The 17552-nt window shown below is 45.8% G+C and overlaps 1 protein-coding gene across 4 annotated transcripts in view; it reads right to left on the bottom strand.

The window, feature by feature from the left end:
- ADCY7 (adenylate cyclase 7) overlaps positions 1–17552 on the bottom strand; it is a 1256803-nt gene that overhangs the window by 314672 nt on the left and 924579 nt on the right. For all 4 annotated transcript variants that reach the window (XM_069604769.1, XM_069604771.1, XM_069604772.1 and 1 more), the window contains one exon: positions 1941–2129. In XM_069604769.1, coding sequence (XP_069460870.1) covers positions 1941–2129 — 189 coding nt within the window. The remainder of the gene's footprint in view (positions 1–1940; positions 2130–17552) is intronic.

Below are 17552 nucleotides of genomic sequence, written 5' to 3'. Positions count from 1 at the left end.
TGCTCCAGGAATCTCCTTTGCCCCCGACCCCTTAATGGAACTTCACAAAACTTTCCAAAACAATCTCTTGACTTAGTTGTATATATTTTTTGGAGCCTTATGTGAAGGTTCAAGTGGCACCAAAGTTATGAGCATCCCAAAGACTACTCTGCCTGTGGGAAGTCAGGCTTAATCATAACTTCAGAGTCACTTTCTCTGCAGTGAAATCCTTGTCCCACTTTTTTTGTGGTTTTACTATAAGGGTAAGTTCCCTCTTTTTTGTTAACGGGGGTCGATTTGATATAGGGACAATATGACTCTAACCAAGAACAGGTCAAAACAACTACCCCTTTCTCAATCCGCTCTATGGGAGACCAAAAGGTATGGTATTAACTATTTCAGACCATTCGAAATAGCAAGCATGGGTCCATCAATTTTTTCGTAACACATTTCATTTATCAAAAACAATATAAAAAATAATTAAGAACAGTTGAGTGCCTACAACAATATAGCACTCTAATTCAATTCCATGTAAGCACTTAATGCTTTTTGTGAGGTTAGTATGGGACAAAAATCTGTTGTTGATATACAGATATTGGGCCTCATTACGAGTTTGGAGGCAGCCATGCCGCTATTTGCGGCATGGCTGCCTCCAAACTAGAGTCCGGGTTCCGTGAATGAGGAATTACGGGCCATTCCAACATTGGAGAACCCGGTAATTCCTCATTCAATTTACCCATCCCCATTCCCATTTGAGCCCCCATACGGACAATAATAATAATAATAATAATAATAGACAACTTTGAAGGAAATGGGGTGCTGGGTTTACAAATAACCTTCTAATCGGAAATAGAAGACCCGTGAAATTGAGACATTCAGAAGTCCTTTGATGTCCTATCAGAAAATATTGAAGTTCAAATTCGACTGCTTTTGAGGCTACAGTTGTTGTGAGTTGACAACTTGAGAATCTAAATATTATCTGTCCTGAAGATGGCCAAAACATCAAACAATGATGCTAGGGATAGCATCTAATTCATTCTTTTTGAAAATGGCCGAAACACATGAACATATGTAGACATATCTTGAAGGTCTATGTTAGAATAACTTTTATAAACCAGTCAACGGGTCTCATTACAACCAAGGCGGCTGCGGAATGAACGGTGCCGGTAAGGGACCGGCACTGTTCATTCCGGGCCGCCCTATTACGAGGTCTGCAGTGGGTCCCGCTAAGGAACGCCTGGTCAGACCAGGCGTCCTTAGCAGGACCCACTCGTAGACCAAGATGCTAACAACAGGCCCGTCATTAACAGACCCATTGTTAGCATCCTACCCATTCCCATTGAGTCCTATGGGGGCTCAAACGGGAATGGGGATGTACCGGGTCCGGGTACCGCAAAAGGGTAGCCATGCTGCTAAAAGCGGCATGGCTACCTCCATACTCGTAATGAGGCCCAATATCTGTATATCAACAACAGATTTCTGTCACATACTAACCTCAGAAAAAGCATTAAGTGCTTACATGGAATTGAATTAGAGTGCTATATTGTTGTAGGCACTCAACTGTTCTTAATTTATTATTTTTTATATTGTTTTTGATAAATAAAATATGTGTTACAAAAAAATAGATGAACCCATGCTTGCTATTTCGAATGGTCTGAAATAAAATAGAGTCAATACCATACCTTTTGGTCTCCCATTGAGCGGATTGAGAAAGGGGTAGTTGTTTTGACCTGTTCTTGGTTAGAGACACTTTTTTTGTGCCAATCCTCGCACCGATCCCTAAACCAAGCAGAGCAACAGCAAATGTTCTGGTTGCTTAAACGTCTAGTAGTGAGGTCATTCCACCAAATATGCTACTGAATAGTCTCTACTATTCAAAGTATATGAGATATTTCCCCATGTAATCTCCGATAGAGTATTCAGTGATTATCCTTTGGATGGACTTCTTATGGTACGCTTACCTTCTTTGGCTTGCCGTTCGGTGCTGAAACCTCACTGCTTACGCTTACACTTTCCTTCAGTTGGGAAAATGGTCTTGCAGCCCCCCACGACTCTAGGTATCGTGTCATACGGACAGAAGCACGCATCTTCAGACCTCCGTTGCCTTTTGGTTTTGGTAGGTGATTATTTCTGGGCCGTCTTTCTTTGAACTACAATCAAAAGAAACAACAGAATTATCAGTAGAGGAACCCTTGATCAACTTTAATAGGATTAAGTTATTTAATTTTAGCTTTCACATTGCGCAGGCCAGGCCCTCACAGGCGCTGGAGTGTGGAACAAGTGTAAAAGCAATGAGATAATAAAACAGATGACTTAAAGAAATTGGATCAGATAATCAATGCGCAAGACTCCAGGCCAACAAAGTAAAAGCAGATATCAAACAAATTAGATGAGCAAGTTTTTCAACTGCTTAGAGGCATAAATACCATATCCTCGGGCTTACAGGGTGCCAACAAAAGGCATTCAGGGAGTAAAAAACAACTGAGCAGATTAGATCAATATTGCACTTAACCCTTGCCAGGCAGGACTGGGGAAGGAATGGCAAATGGTCTAAAAAGAGAGAACAATAAGTGCACTGGTCACATGAGTAAACTACAGAGAGAAACCGCTGTTTGCAGGTGCCATGGAGCCTCTAGGGGTGTGGGGAAAGGGCACTTACCTGTAAAGACAAAACTGATTGTGGAAGAATACACTTTGGGGCCAGGTGAAAGAGTTGTTAGTTGGTGTTTGTAGTTCTGTAGAGTCCCAAAACTTGCTCAAGCAATAGAAGAACCAGGAGGTCTCCAAAATAAAAAAGAGAGCCTGCATAGGTGTAACACGAGGATTCCTAGGCAACCCACAAAAGCTCTACCAAGTCTAAAGACGGGAACAGCTAGCAACCTGAGGCATGGGGAAAAAAGTGAATAGAATGGCATCAAATAGCTGAACGGTGTTAGTAGTCAGTGGGAAGGTAATGGATTGAGTCCGATAGTAGGAGATTTTCAAAATAGGACATTTTTAAGTTCTTTAAAGATGATTTGTTAGTCAAAGTGGTATCCGTATACAGTAGCCCAGTTAACTTATTTTGGAAGCAACTGTACAGATTCGCTGCAGATAACATCACTGCAAATGCCTCAGTTTTAGCACCTTAATACCCAGTGTTTATGACATGTTACCAAGTAATGTGAGTTCATAGGAGTATTGACCATTCAATAGATGCTAATTGATACCAATTGTTCCTAGAACTAGGGGAAAAGTTCTCGCTGAGTGGACCGTTTTAATGCAGCATGCGCTCCCTGGAAACAGGACGATGGCAGTCGACATGGCGCTTCATCCTCTAGAGATCAATTAGCAGAGTACCATTGAGTAGGAAAGAACAGTGATGCTGACTATTGGAGCTCTTAAAAGCAGATCCACATGAAGCGTGACGTAAATTACCAAAAGAACGAAAAAGACATTGGAAGAACCCCATTGCTAATGGTGACATAGCTAACTTTTATACCTACGAAAAAACCTATTTATATATAAGACAAAATCATGTTTGTGCATGAGCAGTTCCAAGGTAGTAAACAAAGACCTTTTTTTAACAATAGAATATAGTCATTTTGCTTGCACTCAGTGGTTCTTGGAGGGATCTGACGAAGGAGGCACGCGCAAGAACTCTGAATGCTACCTTAAGGTTTTCCAAGATTCGGGTAAGTGATGCTGCTGACTGCGCACACGCTCGCTGAAGAAGGTGGATTGCAGCGAAGGTGCTTACAGGTACTGCTTTTCTAATGCTGTCTTTCTCTTCCAGATGCTGAGATCCAAGAAGTGCGCGCGGACGAAGCCGAGGAAGGAACAAGTCGAGGATCGCGGTAAGCATGTTGCTCGAAGCCACAGTTGCAACACCAAGCATGGGTCTGCCTTTGGGCGTGGCTTATATAGCCAAACACGCCCAGAGGCTGGAACGTACCCAGGTATTCACAAGATTCACAGGAAGTCTCCCTGGGGCCATCTTGAGTGTACAGGAAGTGTGCCTGAGCCAATCAGAGTCCCTAAAGGGGGCCGGGGCTAACTGTGAAATGTACCTGAGTGCAAGAGTGTGGCAAATGGATGTTGGATGCCTGCAAGGCATGTTTAGTCTGCCAGGCTCTAACCCATCTTGCTCCTGCCTGTTCCCCAGCATATATGATGATATACTGATATTTCCCCCATCATATAAGACACACATAAGCCATGTATCCGAGGTATTACCCCGACTACGTCAGAAATCTCTTTTTGCTAATGCCAAAAAATGCATATTTCATGTCCATGAGATTGACTTCTTAAGATTTCAGATAACTGCGGATGGTTTTCTATGAATGCAACTAAGGTGAAAGCTACCCTTGACTGGCCAGTACCAACATCAGTTAAGGCCTTGCAGTCTTTTCTTGGTTTCGCTGATTTTTACCGCTGCTTTATTCAGGGATTCTCTACCATTGCTGCTCCGTTGACCAAGCTCACAAGTGCAGCAGTTCCGTTTCAGTGGACATCTATTCAACAAGATGCCTTTGACACTCTGGAAACTGCTTTTATAGCATCCCCCATCATGCACCACCCTGATCCAGACTCCCCATTTATGGTAGAAGCCGATCCATCTTCGTTTGTCCTGGGGGCTATTTTGTCTCAAATTTGTTCCACCACTGGTTTGTTACATCTGGTGGCATTCCATTCTAGAAAATTCTCTGTTGCTGAAATGCATTGCACGGTTACTGAGAAAGAGCTTCTGGCTATTAAAGATGCATTCTCAGCTTGGGGACATCACCTCTTGGATGTTAAATAGCCAGTAACTGTGTATACAGATCATCGCAACATTCAAGATTTGGCTCCTATGAAATGTGTGAACAGTCACCAAGAGTGCTGGCACATTTTCTTTTCCACTTTTGACTTCATGATTAAACACTGTCCTGGTCCTACACATGGGAAAGCCGACACCTTATCTTGTTTCTCCGGTGGGGAAACTTTTCCTGTGTTTCCATATACTGTTCTTCAACAAACACACTTTGTTTGAGTCTGTACTCCACCACCTGCATTGATCTCCACTATACAAGAATGGGTAAAAATGCACCCTAGTGACTTGCAAGATTGGAACGTGGACTATCATGAGGGTTTACCATTTGTCCAACGTCGTCTATTTCTCCCAACACCACAGACAAGACAACAATCCGTTAAGTGGTTATATGATGACATAAGGCATTTATAACAGGCCTGTACACAAGTGTTTCTAGGCACCACAAGACAAGGGAGGGAAGACATAGGGAGGACAAGACAAACAATCTTACTAGGCATTGTATCGTTTGGATCGTGCAAGTGTGACAATAGAAGTGCAGGGGGCAGGAGAGGGGGAAGTGCAAGGGAGAGGAAGGGGGGAAAGTGCGATCAGGGCAGCAATGCTCTGCGTAAGTGCAGCGTGGCTCTGGGAAGTGCACGGAGGCAGGGGGCTATAGGGGTTACAGTTACAGCCCCTACGTGCGAAGGCACCAAGGGGCAGTGCAAAGGTAGACTTGTCGTGGTGGGGCCTGGTACCCAGTGAGACCCTGACGAACCATGCAACCAGTTGGTGCAGCCGACAGATAATTTAGTAAGGGAGCGAGAGACAGAAGGCAGAAGAGAAAAGGAGGGTCTTGAGCTGCTTCTGGAACTTCAGGTGGTCCGGCTCAAGTCTGAGAGGGGCAGGAGGCTGTTCCAGAGGGAGGCACCTCCAGAGGAGAGAGCTCTACCCCCCACTCTCTACATGCAGAGTGTCTGACCCTCAGAGAGATGGAGGTAGCTGAGTGAAGAGCCCTAGAAGGAAGGTATTTCAGAAGAGAGAGTTGGATGCACTGTGGGCCCTGGCCCCAGAAAGCCTTGTGAACGATGCAGATGGTCTTGAAATTGATCCTTGCAGCCACCGGGAGGCCAGTGGAGAGATTTCAGGGCTGGAGAGATGTGGTCCCTGGGCTTGAGGCCAAGGATAAGTCTTACAGTCCTGTTCTGGGTTAGTTGCAGGGGGAGAAGAGAAGAGGTAGGCAGATTGAGAAAGAGGCTGTTGCAGTAGTCCAGCCTGGCGAGAACCAGGACTCGGGAGACAGTGAGCTTCTGGGGGAAGGTAAGAAAAGGTAGAAGAGGAGTTGCAGCTGGAAGTGGACTTTTTTGGCAAGATCTGTGATGTGAGGAGAGAAGGAGAGAGTGGAGTCGAAGATGACACCAAGGTATTTGCCTCACAGGAAGGCGAGGGCAGCCAGAGTGAGAGATGGGTTCCAATGAGAAGGATCTTTGTCTTACTGCCATTAAGGCCATTAAGGCAAAGATCGTTGGAGGCGCACCAATCTTGAATCAGACAGTCAGGAATGAGCGAGGGTGGAGAGGAGGTTGAGGGAAGCCTGAAAGAGAGCCGAGTATCACCTGCATAACACTGAAAGTTCCAAGAGAAGGTGGACATCAGGTGGGCCAAAGGGACCAGATAGACATTGGAGAGCCATGGTGAGAGGATAGAGCCCTGGGGGACACCACATGTCGAGAGAGCGGTGGTGGAGATAAAGGACCCAAGTTGGAACTGTGAGGGATGGTCCAGGAGGAAGAAGATCAATCACGCCAGAGCCTGATCATTGATGCCCAGGTTCAGTCGGTTGATCAGGGTGGCGTGATTGACCGTGTTGAAAGCAGAGTAAAGGTCGAGGAGGATGAGGACAGAGGGAGAGCTGGAATCGAGGTTAGAGAGCAGATTTCCACAGGCGTTCAGGAGAACAGTTTCCGTGCCTCTGACTGCCCGGAAGCCAGACTGATGGCCTATTAAGGGACACCCTTGCCAACATAAAAACTTGACACTCCTACAACAATGGTGTTGGTGGCCAGGGATGAGATGAGATACTATCAATTATGTCTCCTCCTGCTCTGTGTGTGCACAAGGAAAGAACGTCAGGGGAAAGCCAACTGGTCTACTACAAACCATGTTGTTTGCACATAAACCTTGCTATATGGTATCCATGGATTTCACAACTGGCCTACTTAAGGTAAAAACCATGATACCATTTCAGCAATCGTCCATTATTTTATGAAAAATGGCCTGTTGTGTTTCCTGTACGGGCATACATATTGCTCCTATCCAATCTATATTTCTGTTATGTGTTTTGTCTTTTTGGTCTACAGTCCGTCATTTTCTCTGATTGGGGATCTCAATTAACATCACATTTCTGCACTGCTCTCACTTCCCTCCTTGGTATTGATGACCGGTATTCCCATGCTTATCATCCAGAAACAGATGGAATGTTTGAATCAGCCATTAGAACAGTATCTCCGCTCTCTGTGTCTACAACATAAAGACACATGGTACAATGCTTTATTTACAGCTGAATTTGCTTATAACAACGCCCCTCAGTCTGCAACAGGTACATCCCCTTTCTTTTCCATTTATGGTCAACATCCTTGCTCGTTACCCCTTCTTGATGCTCCTTCGACTCTCATCCCGGCATGTGTCATATGGACAACCGGCATCGCCGCCCTGCCCCGGTATATGAACCAGGGGACAAAGTATGGTTGTCGGTCCAAAAAGCTGGGCAGATAGCATAGTGAGTAGAGCGCTCGCTTTGGCATCTGTGCAGATCCTGCCGATGCAGATTTGAATCCCGGCAGGGCCAAACTCAGCCGTTCATCCTTCCGAGGTAGATAAATGAGCACCATGCACTGTGGATGTTAATAAGCAGCGCTCAGATGGCTGAGGGTTCATAGCGCTACATCAATGCAAATTATTATTATTATTATTATTATATGAAATCACTAAAATCATCAATGCTGTTATGTTCCACCTGTCTCTGTCTGATTCTTGGTGTATCCACTCACTTTTTCCATATGTCTCTTAAGCCTTGTCCTACTTTCACTCGCTTTTCTGAACCTCGTCCTTCTATTTTGGGGGTTTGCAGATGAATATGAAGTCAATGCCATCCTTGATTCCTGTCTGGCATGGGGTCGTTTGCAGTATTTAGCAGACTGCAAGGGTTACGGCCCTGAGGAAAGGACCTGCAAACCTGTTGCTAATATCCATGCCCCACTGTTGGTTGCACGGTTCCATCGTGCAAAATTTGAATGCCCGGGGGGACGTGGGCATTGAGGGGGGAACTCTGTCACGAACTCACCTGCCAAATGCCAATCGCAGTGCTCCTCCTCTATGCTTTCGGGGGTCCCACGCCGGGCTCGGACGGGTTCTTCTTCTTCCCCCAGGACAACGCGGCAGCAGGCACCCCTGTGAGCCTCCTGGAGACTCGAATGTTGCCTTGGTGACGCGAGAAGATGCGCGCAATGGAGAAAGGTAGTCACGTGACAGCAGTGTATCACGTGATCAATCAGGAAATGCCTTTCCTGACCTATTTAAACACCCGGTATTGGGACCTCATTGCTTCTCAGCTGGTGTTGTGGGTGGCGCTTGTTTCTGCTCATGTTTTTTGACTTTCTGGCTTCTGGATTTTATGGATCTGCTGTTTTTGGGATTACTGATTATTTTTCCCTGTTGGTTTTGGTGAACTGGTTATTTTTTCTGGACATTACATTGCTTGGATCTTGACCCATGAATTGTGCTTTTGGAACTCTCTTGGATTTTCCCTGGATTTTGGAACTTTGGGATTGGACTTTGTGGAACTTCTTTCTACCTGGAACTCTGGTGAGACTGAACGAAACTGGATATTGTCACAAACCTAGCTTGTGCCCTTGTGCTGTTCGGGTTAGGGTTGCCTCATATTGGATTTGTTGACAACACCCAGCAGGATTCCATCACTTCAAGGCATGCCTATTCCTGGATCAGGTATGTTATGTATATCCGGGGGCTGACATGTATATATAGTGTCGGGGGGAAATACTGCCGGGGTCGGCCGGGCCGTCCGCAGACCTCTGGGCAGGGAGGCCCCAACTCCTCCCGTATATCCCAAAAGAGATAGATAGAGTATGAGACACACACAAGAAGCAAGGTGACTCTGCTGTTTATTAAACACAAACGGCAGGGATGGGTCAAGGATCATACGCGTCTGACCTGACACACACACAATCGTGGGGCTCGCAGGCCCTTTTTACTGTAGTATGACGCGCTACTTGCGTCACTTTAGAAAGTTGACAAAAAACCTATCGCCACTCTTAATTGGTTGCTCGAGTGGTAGGGTTAGTATAGCATACGTATAGAGAATAATATGAGTGGACGAGGGTTAGTCAGGTGATATATCTTGGTTGTCCCTACAATTAGATACATGAGAATTGTTACATGAAGACTCCTAATGATTGGTTGATGTTAATGGTGTCAGTGATAAGAACCCCATGTTCTGATTGGTGCGCCCATGAGCTTCCCAGCCTGGGACCATCGCTGTTCCCAGCTCTCGGTGTACCTGCAATGTGCAACAATGTTTCACTATGGGTGCATGCAGACAATGTGAAGACTTATTCATGAGCTGGACGGCCGACTACTCCCACTGTCGCAGATGTCCATTGATCCTTTCAAGTGTATCTGCCTGTGTCTTGTAACGAGGGATCCAGACGCCTCTTTCCTCCTGGGCTTGGCATCTCGTCAGGTTCGGCTTGGTCACGTGAGGTGGGACCGTGTTTGAGGCAGAATTCTGCACAATTAATATTGTTTTTCCACTGTGCGCCTGGTTTAATTGCAGGTGCGACTTTGATGTTGGTGCACGGCGTGCGAGGTTGCAACATCGTGCCCTTGATGGTCTGCTTTTGGAATGTGGGTTTGCAACATTACGACCTTGGCTGTCTGCTTTTGCCAGGCTCATCCTGCAGGATCAGCAACCTGACTCTTGCTCTGTTAACGTCCACGGGAGCTCTTGCTTGCGGCCTACTTAGGCCTGGTGTATAGGTGGAACCGTTTGGTGCACAGGCGCTTTAGGTTATAGTCTCATATTGTCTTATGACCAGTATCGTGTCTTCGTTATAATTCTCATTATGGCACCTAGGTTTAGAAGAAGCGTGAGCAAGCTCTTTAGATGAGTTCATGGTGCGTCTTGCGTTTCTGCATTTTGAGAGCCTAAGTGAAAAATAATAAAGATGCACGTCCGTGAGTATGTCTGTCGCCTACGTCATAGCACTGAGTATATTCTTCGTGTAGATTGGTGCGGGAGTGTCCAGTGTGTATGTTGGCACAGGTGTGCTATCCGTTGGCTAGGTCGTCATGGCATCTCTAACGATGTATAGTTTTAGTCTAGTTGATCTATGCCGCAGGCATCGGCATGGGCAGGGCGGGCTGCTGGGCAGGCAGATGGACACATCCTTATGTTCCTGTACCAGGGTATCTGGTCGTCTGGTAGATGGGCAAACTCTTCTCGTGGCGGGTGCTTGGGCCGTGAACCTTTAGGCCAGGCGCGAGAGGGGAAAGATGGGAGCCTCTTTTTTCCATTTTCCCACTTCAGTCCCCCCTCTGGTCGACTTGTCGACCACAAACATATCCTTTTCGTTACCTCCTCTTACTCTCCATATTTTAGTTATTCCTCCTAGATGTCCATAATGGTTAACATGATCTTCAAATGACCAATACATATATTCACAGGTTCCTCCAGGAGGGCAATATACCCATTTCCCTATGTAACTCCTGGAGTTTCTTGGGTTCTCCACCTTCACCGATGGTGGGTCCAGGTGGTTGGTGATGATCTGGTTGTGCAATTTCTCTCTCTCTTGTATTATTATGCCTGTGTGTTGGCCGTCATCTGCTGGCATCAGTGGGTGCATACCGACCATTTCAAGCAACTCGTCAGTGGTGCGTGCCTTCCGGGCTTTCCAAAATCTTATTATGATCAGTGTAGCTCCAGCCAAAATAATACAACCAACTATAATTTTCAGTCCATCTGACAACCAGGATGGCATCCATGACCATAATAGCGAAAACCAGCTCTCATCCTTTTTCACACCTTTACTTTCATCCACCATTTTGGAGTGCAACTGGGCCAATTGTGAAACTGCTTCTGTCAGTGTACCGTTGTCAGCATCGTTGGCAGGAATGAATGTGCAGCATGATTGTCCTATCTTTGCGCAAACCCCTCCTTCCATGGCAGTGAGGAGGTCCAATACATATCTGTTCTGCAGTGCTACCATCCTTATTGCTCGCAGCTCCTCTTTTATCGCGTTGAATCCGTTTACTGTAGAATTGATGGTCATCATAAGTTCCCATCTAGTTATCTGGAGCCATTTTGCGTTTGCGTAAGCCTGTAGTCCCGGATGGATTATTGAGGAGAAGAACATTGCTGCTCTGCTGAATAGTCTGTGTTCTGGCGGGATTGAAGTGAGTGCTGTTTCTGACCTTCCCCATAAGTAATTTCCTGTCAGAGGTTCTCCTTGTCTTTTCCGTCTATTTAGGACAGTATCATTGCCACTGGTCCTGTTCCCTGGCTCCTCTTGAGGTGGTGCAGATCTCTTATTTCTCTTGTCTCCTTCATCCATCTTGGGAAAGTTCGCCACATTCACATGCTTCTGGGGTACCACTAGTGATGGTACATTGACGTGCACCATCGTGCATACACCATTCCACAGAGGGGGCAGTGTGTGATATGCCTTTTCTCCACAGGCCCAGTAATGGTCCATTATCACTGCTGTTCCTGCTCCCCCCTCAGGTAACTCCATCACACTTCCACAATTGGTGTTGTATCCTACGTCCACCTCTCCTTTATGTTGGTAGCATACTTTAGGCGCAGTCAGCGGCAGTATTGTTATCGGGTCTTCATCCGTTTCTATCCATGTGAGCATAGGCACGTATTTGATCCAAGTCGTCCAACATCTGTGGTTGTGTGCATCGATAGTTGAAATAGTTTCTTTTGTTACCATGTTGCTGCCAACCACTCCTATTTCCCATTTGTTGTCCAAGTACACTTTCCCCGTTATCGTCAACAGTGGCCTCTCCCAACATCCTAGTTTACCAGGAACTTCAGTGGCGTAACAATCACATGATAAATACTGCAGTGTTACTTTCTTTGTTTCTCCTTTTGCAGGACCACTTGTTATGTATCGGTATGCTTCAGCGTGTAAACTGCTCTTGTGGTAACGCAAATAAGTCTTGAGGAAGTTGTTTTCGTATGGGTATGAGTCTCGTGTTTTCCACGTCATATGCACCACTGTCCCTTGAAATCTTCCCTTCGTTTGGAACAGTGCCAAGTATATTATGCATCGTGCTGTTTTTTCGTCTATTTCTGTGGCAACAAATGTTCGAGAAGCACTCATGGCGTATGGTATTAATGAGCAAACGTAGCAGCTGTCTTCTGTTGTCTGCTTACCAATGCGGGTCATGTGTTGATACCATATGTTGTTTGAGACGTGTGCTGAATCTTGTATATAATTGTCAATACCTTTATTATCTGAGTATGTGCTGCGTTGAACTCTATTTTGCTTGTGTGCAATTTTACTAATATCACCTGACGTAACACCTGTTGCAGCTGGGGATGGGGGTGTGTTAGGTTTGGGTACAGCAATAATATTGATAGCACAGCTGTACTGCCATGCAGAGGCAGCTATGAACCCGGTGATTACCAAAATCCCTATTACTTTTATTACATATACTAATTTCACCGGCATTTTGCTCTTACCTTGCTGCAGTCCGGCAGCGTATTCTTGCGACGTTAAAGTTGCCCGCCTGAAAATTCTCAATATGCTGGTTATTAAATGTTAGTGGTTGTTTTTTTAAGCTCTCCCTATCAAATAGTCATTCAGTGCCGAGGCGAAGAGCTGTTCCCACGCTACTCTAAGCGATCTATCTCTTAGGGCAGGTAAGTAAGGGTGGAGGTGGGGCATCGAATATTCTATGGCCAAAAGGAACGCTGTGTAGTAGACACGTACCCTTTTCCTTTTCAGGTACGTTGGCCTTTTGATTTCATATACAAATTGGTGTGACAATTCTTCTGGGTAATTATCGTCTGAGGGTACCATCTACTCCTGGGCAGTGAATTTGTTAGTTCTCTACTTTCTTAGCAGTACAATAATACGTGGTTCCTGCATGTGCGAGAGAAAAGAAAAGAGAGCATTCACGTGTTTACATGTGTATTTGTGCAAGACAATGTCCTTCAGTTCAGTTACTACTGTAATGGGGACAGGGGTCAGTGGATGGTGGGCAGGGGGTTTTTGGGTTCAACTGGTGGGCGTGGCTTTTACTCTTTGAACGTGTGATCATGGGGTGGGCTGTATGGGGATCACCCCTTCCTTTTTCAGTTATTGTCTCTGGGGAGTCTGGGGAGAGACAAGGTATGGGAACACTTTGGCCGCTGGCTGTGGTAGAACTTTCTTCTTCCGTTGTCGATGTTGTTGCTGTTCTCTCAATGGACCTGTCGGTGGCGCTGGGGCGGGTCTGTTGTCTGTAGATCTTTATGTCGTGTAGGTGGTTCCAGGCACGCTTGTCCTGTAGCTTTACTGCTCTTGTTGATACCTCCTCTACCAGATGGGGACCAGTAAAGCGTGGACTATTCCATTTCCTATTGAAGTTGCGAAGTAGTACGTGGTCACCTTTAGCAATTTTACACAGTCCTTCCTTTTCCAGGTCTTTATCCGCGTCTTCTTGTTGGCTTCTATTAGACCCGCCCCGTGTGCGCTCGAGCTGTTGAGACACAAACACTACACTAGTAATCAAAGAAGACACATATTGGTACATTTCATCACCCAGAACACTTGCAGTACTTTCGTGGTCGGTAAATGCTCTTGATGTTGGCGTTAGGGGAAGGAGCATTTGACGTCCGGTAACCACCTCATGGGGAGTGAGGTGGTGGTCGGACCCTGCCCTATTCCTTAGCTCAAATAAGGCTAATGGGAGACAATATAACCAACTCCTCTTTGTTGTCTGCTGTATCTTTGCAATTGCCTCTTTTAATAGGCCATTCAGGCGTTCACATACACCGTTGGCCTGTGGGTGGTATGCACATGCAAATTTATGTTTAATGTTCAGCAGTGATGTAATGTGCTGAAACATCTCGTTTGCGAAATGTGGGCCATTGTCTGACCTTAACACCTCGCAAACTCCCCACCTGGGGAAGACCTCCCTCACTAGGAATTTGGCTGCTCTAAATGCATCTGGGTGTGAACAGGGCCCTGCCTCAATCCACCTAGAAAATGGGCATACTACTACAATCATATACCTATTTCCTTGACATATATTGATCATATCAACATAGTCAATATGGAGATGCCGGAAAGGTCCCTCTGGCCGGGGTATAGTACCTCTTATCACCTTTAGAGTGTGGCCGGCCGTAAACTGTTCACATGTGGGGCAATTACTGATAAAGTTTGACACATGCGAATTTAACTCGGGGCAGAACCAGTCTTCCCTAATTCGTGCTGCAATTACTTCCTTGCCTGTGTGGGCTGGATGATGTAGTTGGTTCAGGGCGGTGTTCAAAAGTGCCAATGGTATTACAACCTTTCCAGTGCCACCCTGGCGCCATAGTGCGTCGGTTGGGGACATTGTACATCCTCTTTTTACCCATATTTCTTTTTCGGCCATTGGTGCAGCCGCTTGTAACTCCATAATCTGTGTGGCTGGGAGATGGGTGTACCCTTCTCTCATCAACATCTCCTTAGCCATTCCCCTCCCTCTCCCTCTCTGTGACTCTGGGGGGTTCCATATTTCACCAAAGTATGCAGCATACTTCGCATGTGCGTCCGCTGCTGCGTTTCCCTTCGAGACGTGGTCCTCACCATTGGTGTGTGCGGTGCATTTCACTAAAGCTAATTCTTGGGGGTCATTAATTACTTCAATTAGTTCAGCCAATAAGAGGGCATGTTGCACTGGAGTGCCATCAGCTCTCCTAAACCCTCTTCTTCTCCATTTCGACAGCCCTGAGTGGACAGTAGATGTAACATATGCGCTGTCGGAATATATGGTCACCCGTTTGTCAAAGCTTTCCTTCAACGCCAAGATCAGTGTGACCAGTTCAGCTGCTTGAGCGGAGTAATGCTGTGGTAATTGTACACATTTCACTGCCACACACACCGGTACCCCCATCATTTTCACCACTGCAGCCCCAGTTCTCCTCACACCATCCCTCTGATCGATAGTTGATGACCCATCAATAAATAAGAGCTCACCCCCTTCTAGTGCGTTTTCCTCAACTTTTCTGGTACATGAGTACATTTCAGTTATTTGTGTACAGTCATGGGCATAATCTCCCTCCTCAATTACTTCTGCTAGGAACCTTGCAGGGTTGACCGTGCTGCATCTAACAATTGATAGTTCGGCTCTGGATAAAATAATCTCATAACCTGGTGCTCTTTGCGTGGTTAGGGTGGATTTCGGTTTATTTAATATCGCAAAAAGTGCATGTTCCACAAATAGTGTAGTCGGGCACCCCATGGTGATTGCTGATGCTTTTTCCACCGCAAAAGCAGCTGCGGCGAGACCTTGTTCGCAGGGGAAGTGGCCTAACATTACAGGATCCAAGTGGCCACTGTAAAATGCTACTGGTTTGTAACCCATGCTTGTTTTTTGAGCCAACACTGCTTTCATTACTGCTGAGTCGCAATGTGAAAATATAAAAAATTGCCGCTCATAGTCTGGGGATGCCAGTACCGGAGCAGTTGATATCGCATCTTTTAATTCATAAAAGGCTTCTTTCATTTCCATCGTCCACCCCAGTTTCTTCTCCCCTTTATTAGCTTCCCGTAACTCCTCAAGCAGAGGTCCTATGTACGAACTATAATCAAATACCCAAGCTCTACAGTAGTTGCAGAGCCCCAGGAACTGCTGCAGTTCCCTTACAGTTTGTGGCATTGGAGTGGCCGAAATAGCTTGTGCTCTTTGTGGTGCAATCCTTCTTCCATGTTGGGATATAAGCTGACCAATGTAAAGTACCTGTTCTTGACAGTACTGTATCTTTTCCATGTCTACCTTATAACCTTTGTTAGCCAATATTGTCAACATCTTTAAGGAGTCCTCTCTGCATGTTTTTTCGTTTGTACTGCAAATTATTATGTCATCCACATACTGCAACACCGTGCTTCCTACTTCAATGTTACCCAAATCCATCTGTATCACTCTATTGAAAATTGAGGGTGATTCACAATACCCTTGTGGTAATCTGGTGTGCTTCCACTTAGTGTTTCTGTAAGTGAAGCTTGTCAGATCTTGTGAGTCTGGGTGTAATGGTATTGAGAAAAAAGCATTTTTAAGGTCGATCACTGTAAATCGTGATGCTTCTGCTGGAATGCCACACAAAATTGTGGCCGGGTTTGCAGCTACGGGATATTCCGCTTCTACTATGTTGTTCAAGGGCCTGAGATCCTGTATAAAACGCCAAGATCCCCCTTTAGCCTTGCGCACTGGGTACACAGCCGTATTACATGGTGATTCTGAGGGGACCAATATACCATTATTTATAAGGGCCGTTATGGTTTCATATATGCCCTCATCTGCCTCTTTTGATAGTGGGTACTGTTTTACTCTGGGGAGTATTGCGCCTTTTTTCAATTTTATTTTTACTCCCCCTATACTTTTTATGCAGCCCACGTCAGAGGGGCCAGTAGTCCACAATGATTTGGGTACTTTTGACATATCGTCCTTAAAGAAAGGGACCGGTGTGCATGCGGGTGCCTCAAGTGCCATTGCAATTTTCTGTGCTACTTTTTGGTAGGCCACTTTTAGCCATATTTCCACACTCATCATAAACACCATTTCACCTTCCTCCTTTTCATCTGAAAACAGCTCCTCATCTGACACCTGGGTGAGCCTACATCCTTCTGCTAATGCTATCACTGCCCTCCATGCTCTTCCTTCTCTGTCTTGGGCATGTACAGCAATATAATCAGCTGTTGCAATAATGCTCTCAATATCCATTGAAACCACCTTCCCTTCTGGTTCATTAACAGGTGTTTCTGGTCTGAACAGATAGGCTGCTGGCCTTCTCCATATTTTCTCTTCTATCCCTGGCATCCATGCGATTGCCATGTCCGTTCCATACTGGAAGAGTTCACCATCTACTGGCTCCGCCCTAATCGCTGTCTGTCCACAGTATGCCTGCATAATCTGTCATGCTGTGAGCATCTTAATCCCCGGAGTGGAGCAAATTATGCCGTCCTCAGTAAAGGAGATCGTCATATTCAACCTGTTCATTATATCTCTCCCCAGTATATTTACAGGTGAGGCACTATAATATAACAGTGGAACTGACAGATCGTAATCTCCAATAGATAAGGGAATGTTATCAGTAAAGGGAACCAACCCTCTAGCCCCAGAGAATCCTTGGGTGTTCATGGTCTCGCCTGACATCTTAAATTTACCTTCCCTTATGCAAGACCGGGTCGCCCCGGTGTCAACAAGGAATGATAATTTTTTGTCACCTATCGTTACCTCTATGCGTGGTTCCTCCGCACTATTAGGTGTTACTGACAGGATGGGACACACCATGGCCATCTGTGGGCTGTCCTATTGGGGGTACAACGACTGGCCATTTCCGGTATAAGGGTTGTGTGCCAAAACCGTCACCCTACCCAGTTGTATTTGTGGTATTTGTGGTTGTTGTGTCATCGCTACCTGTTGCTGTGGCAGTGTTTGGGGCTGTTGTTGTGTTAATTGTTGTTGTTGTTCATTTCCTTGTGGCAATATTTGCTGTTGTGGTATGCCCTGCTGTACCTGTGCGGGCCTTGGT

This window comes from Ambystoma mexicanum, chromosome 1p, assembly GCF_040938575.1.
Source record: "Ambystoma mexicanum isolate Mex_15411 chromosome 1p, UKY_AmexF1_1, whole genome shotgun sequence".
Classification (NCBI taxonomy): Eukaryota; Metazoa; Chordata; class Amphibia; order Caudata; family Ambystomatidae; genus Ambystoma; species Ambystoma mexicanum.
Note: the sequence above shows the minus strand (reverse complement) of the source record. Positions and strands in the feature narration are given on the sequence as shown.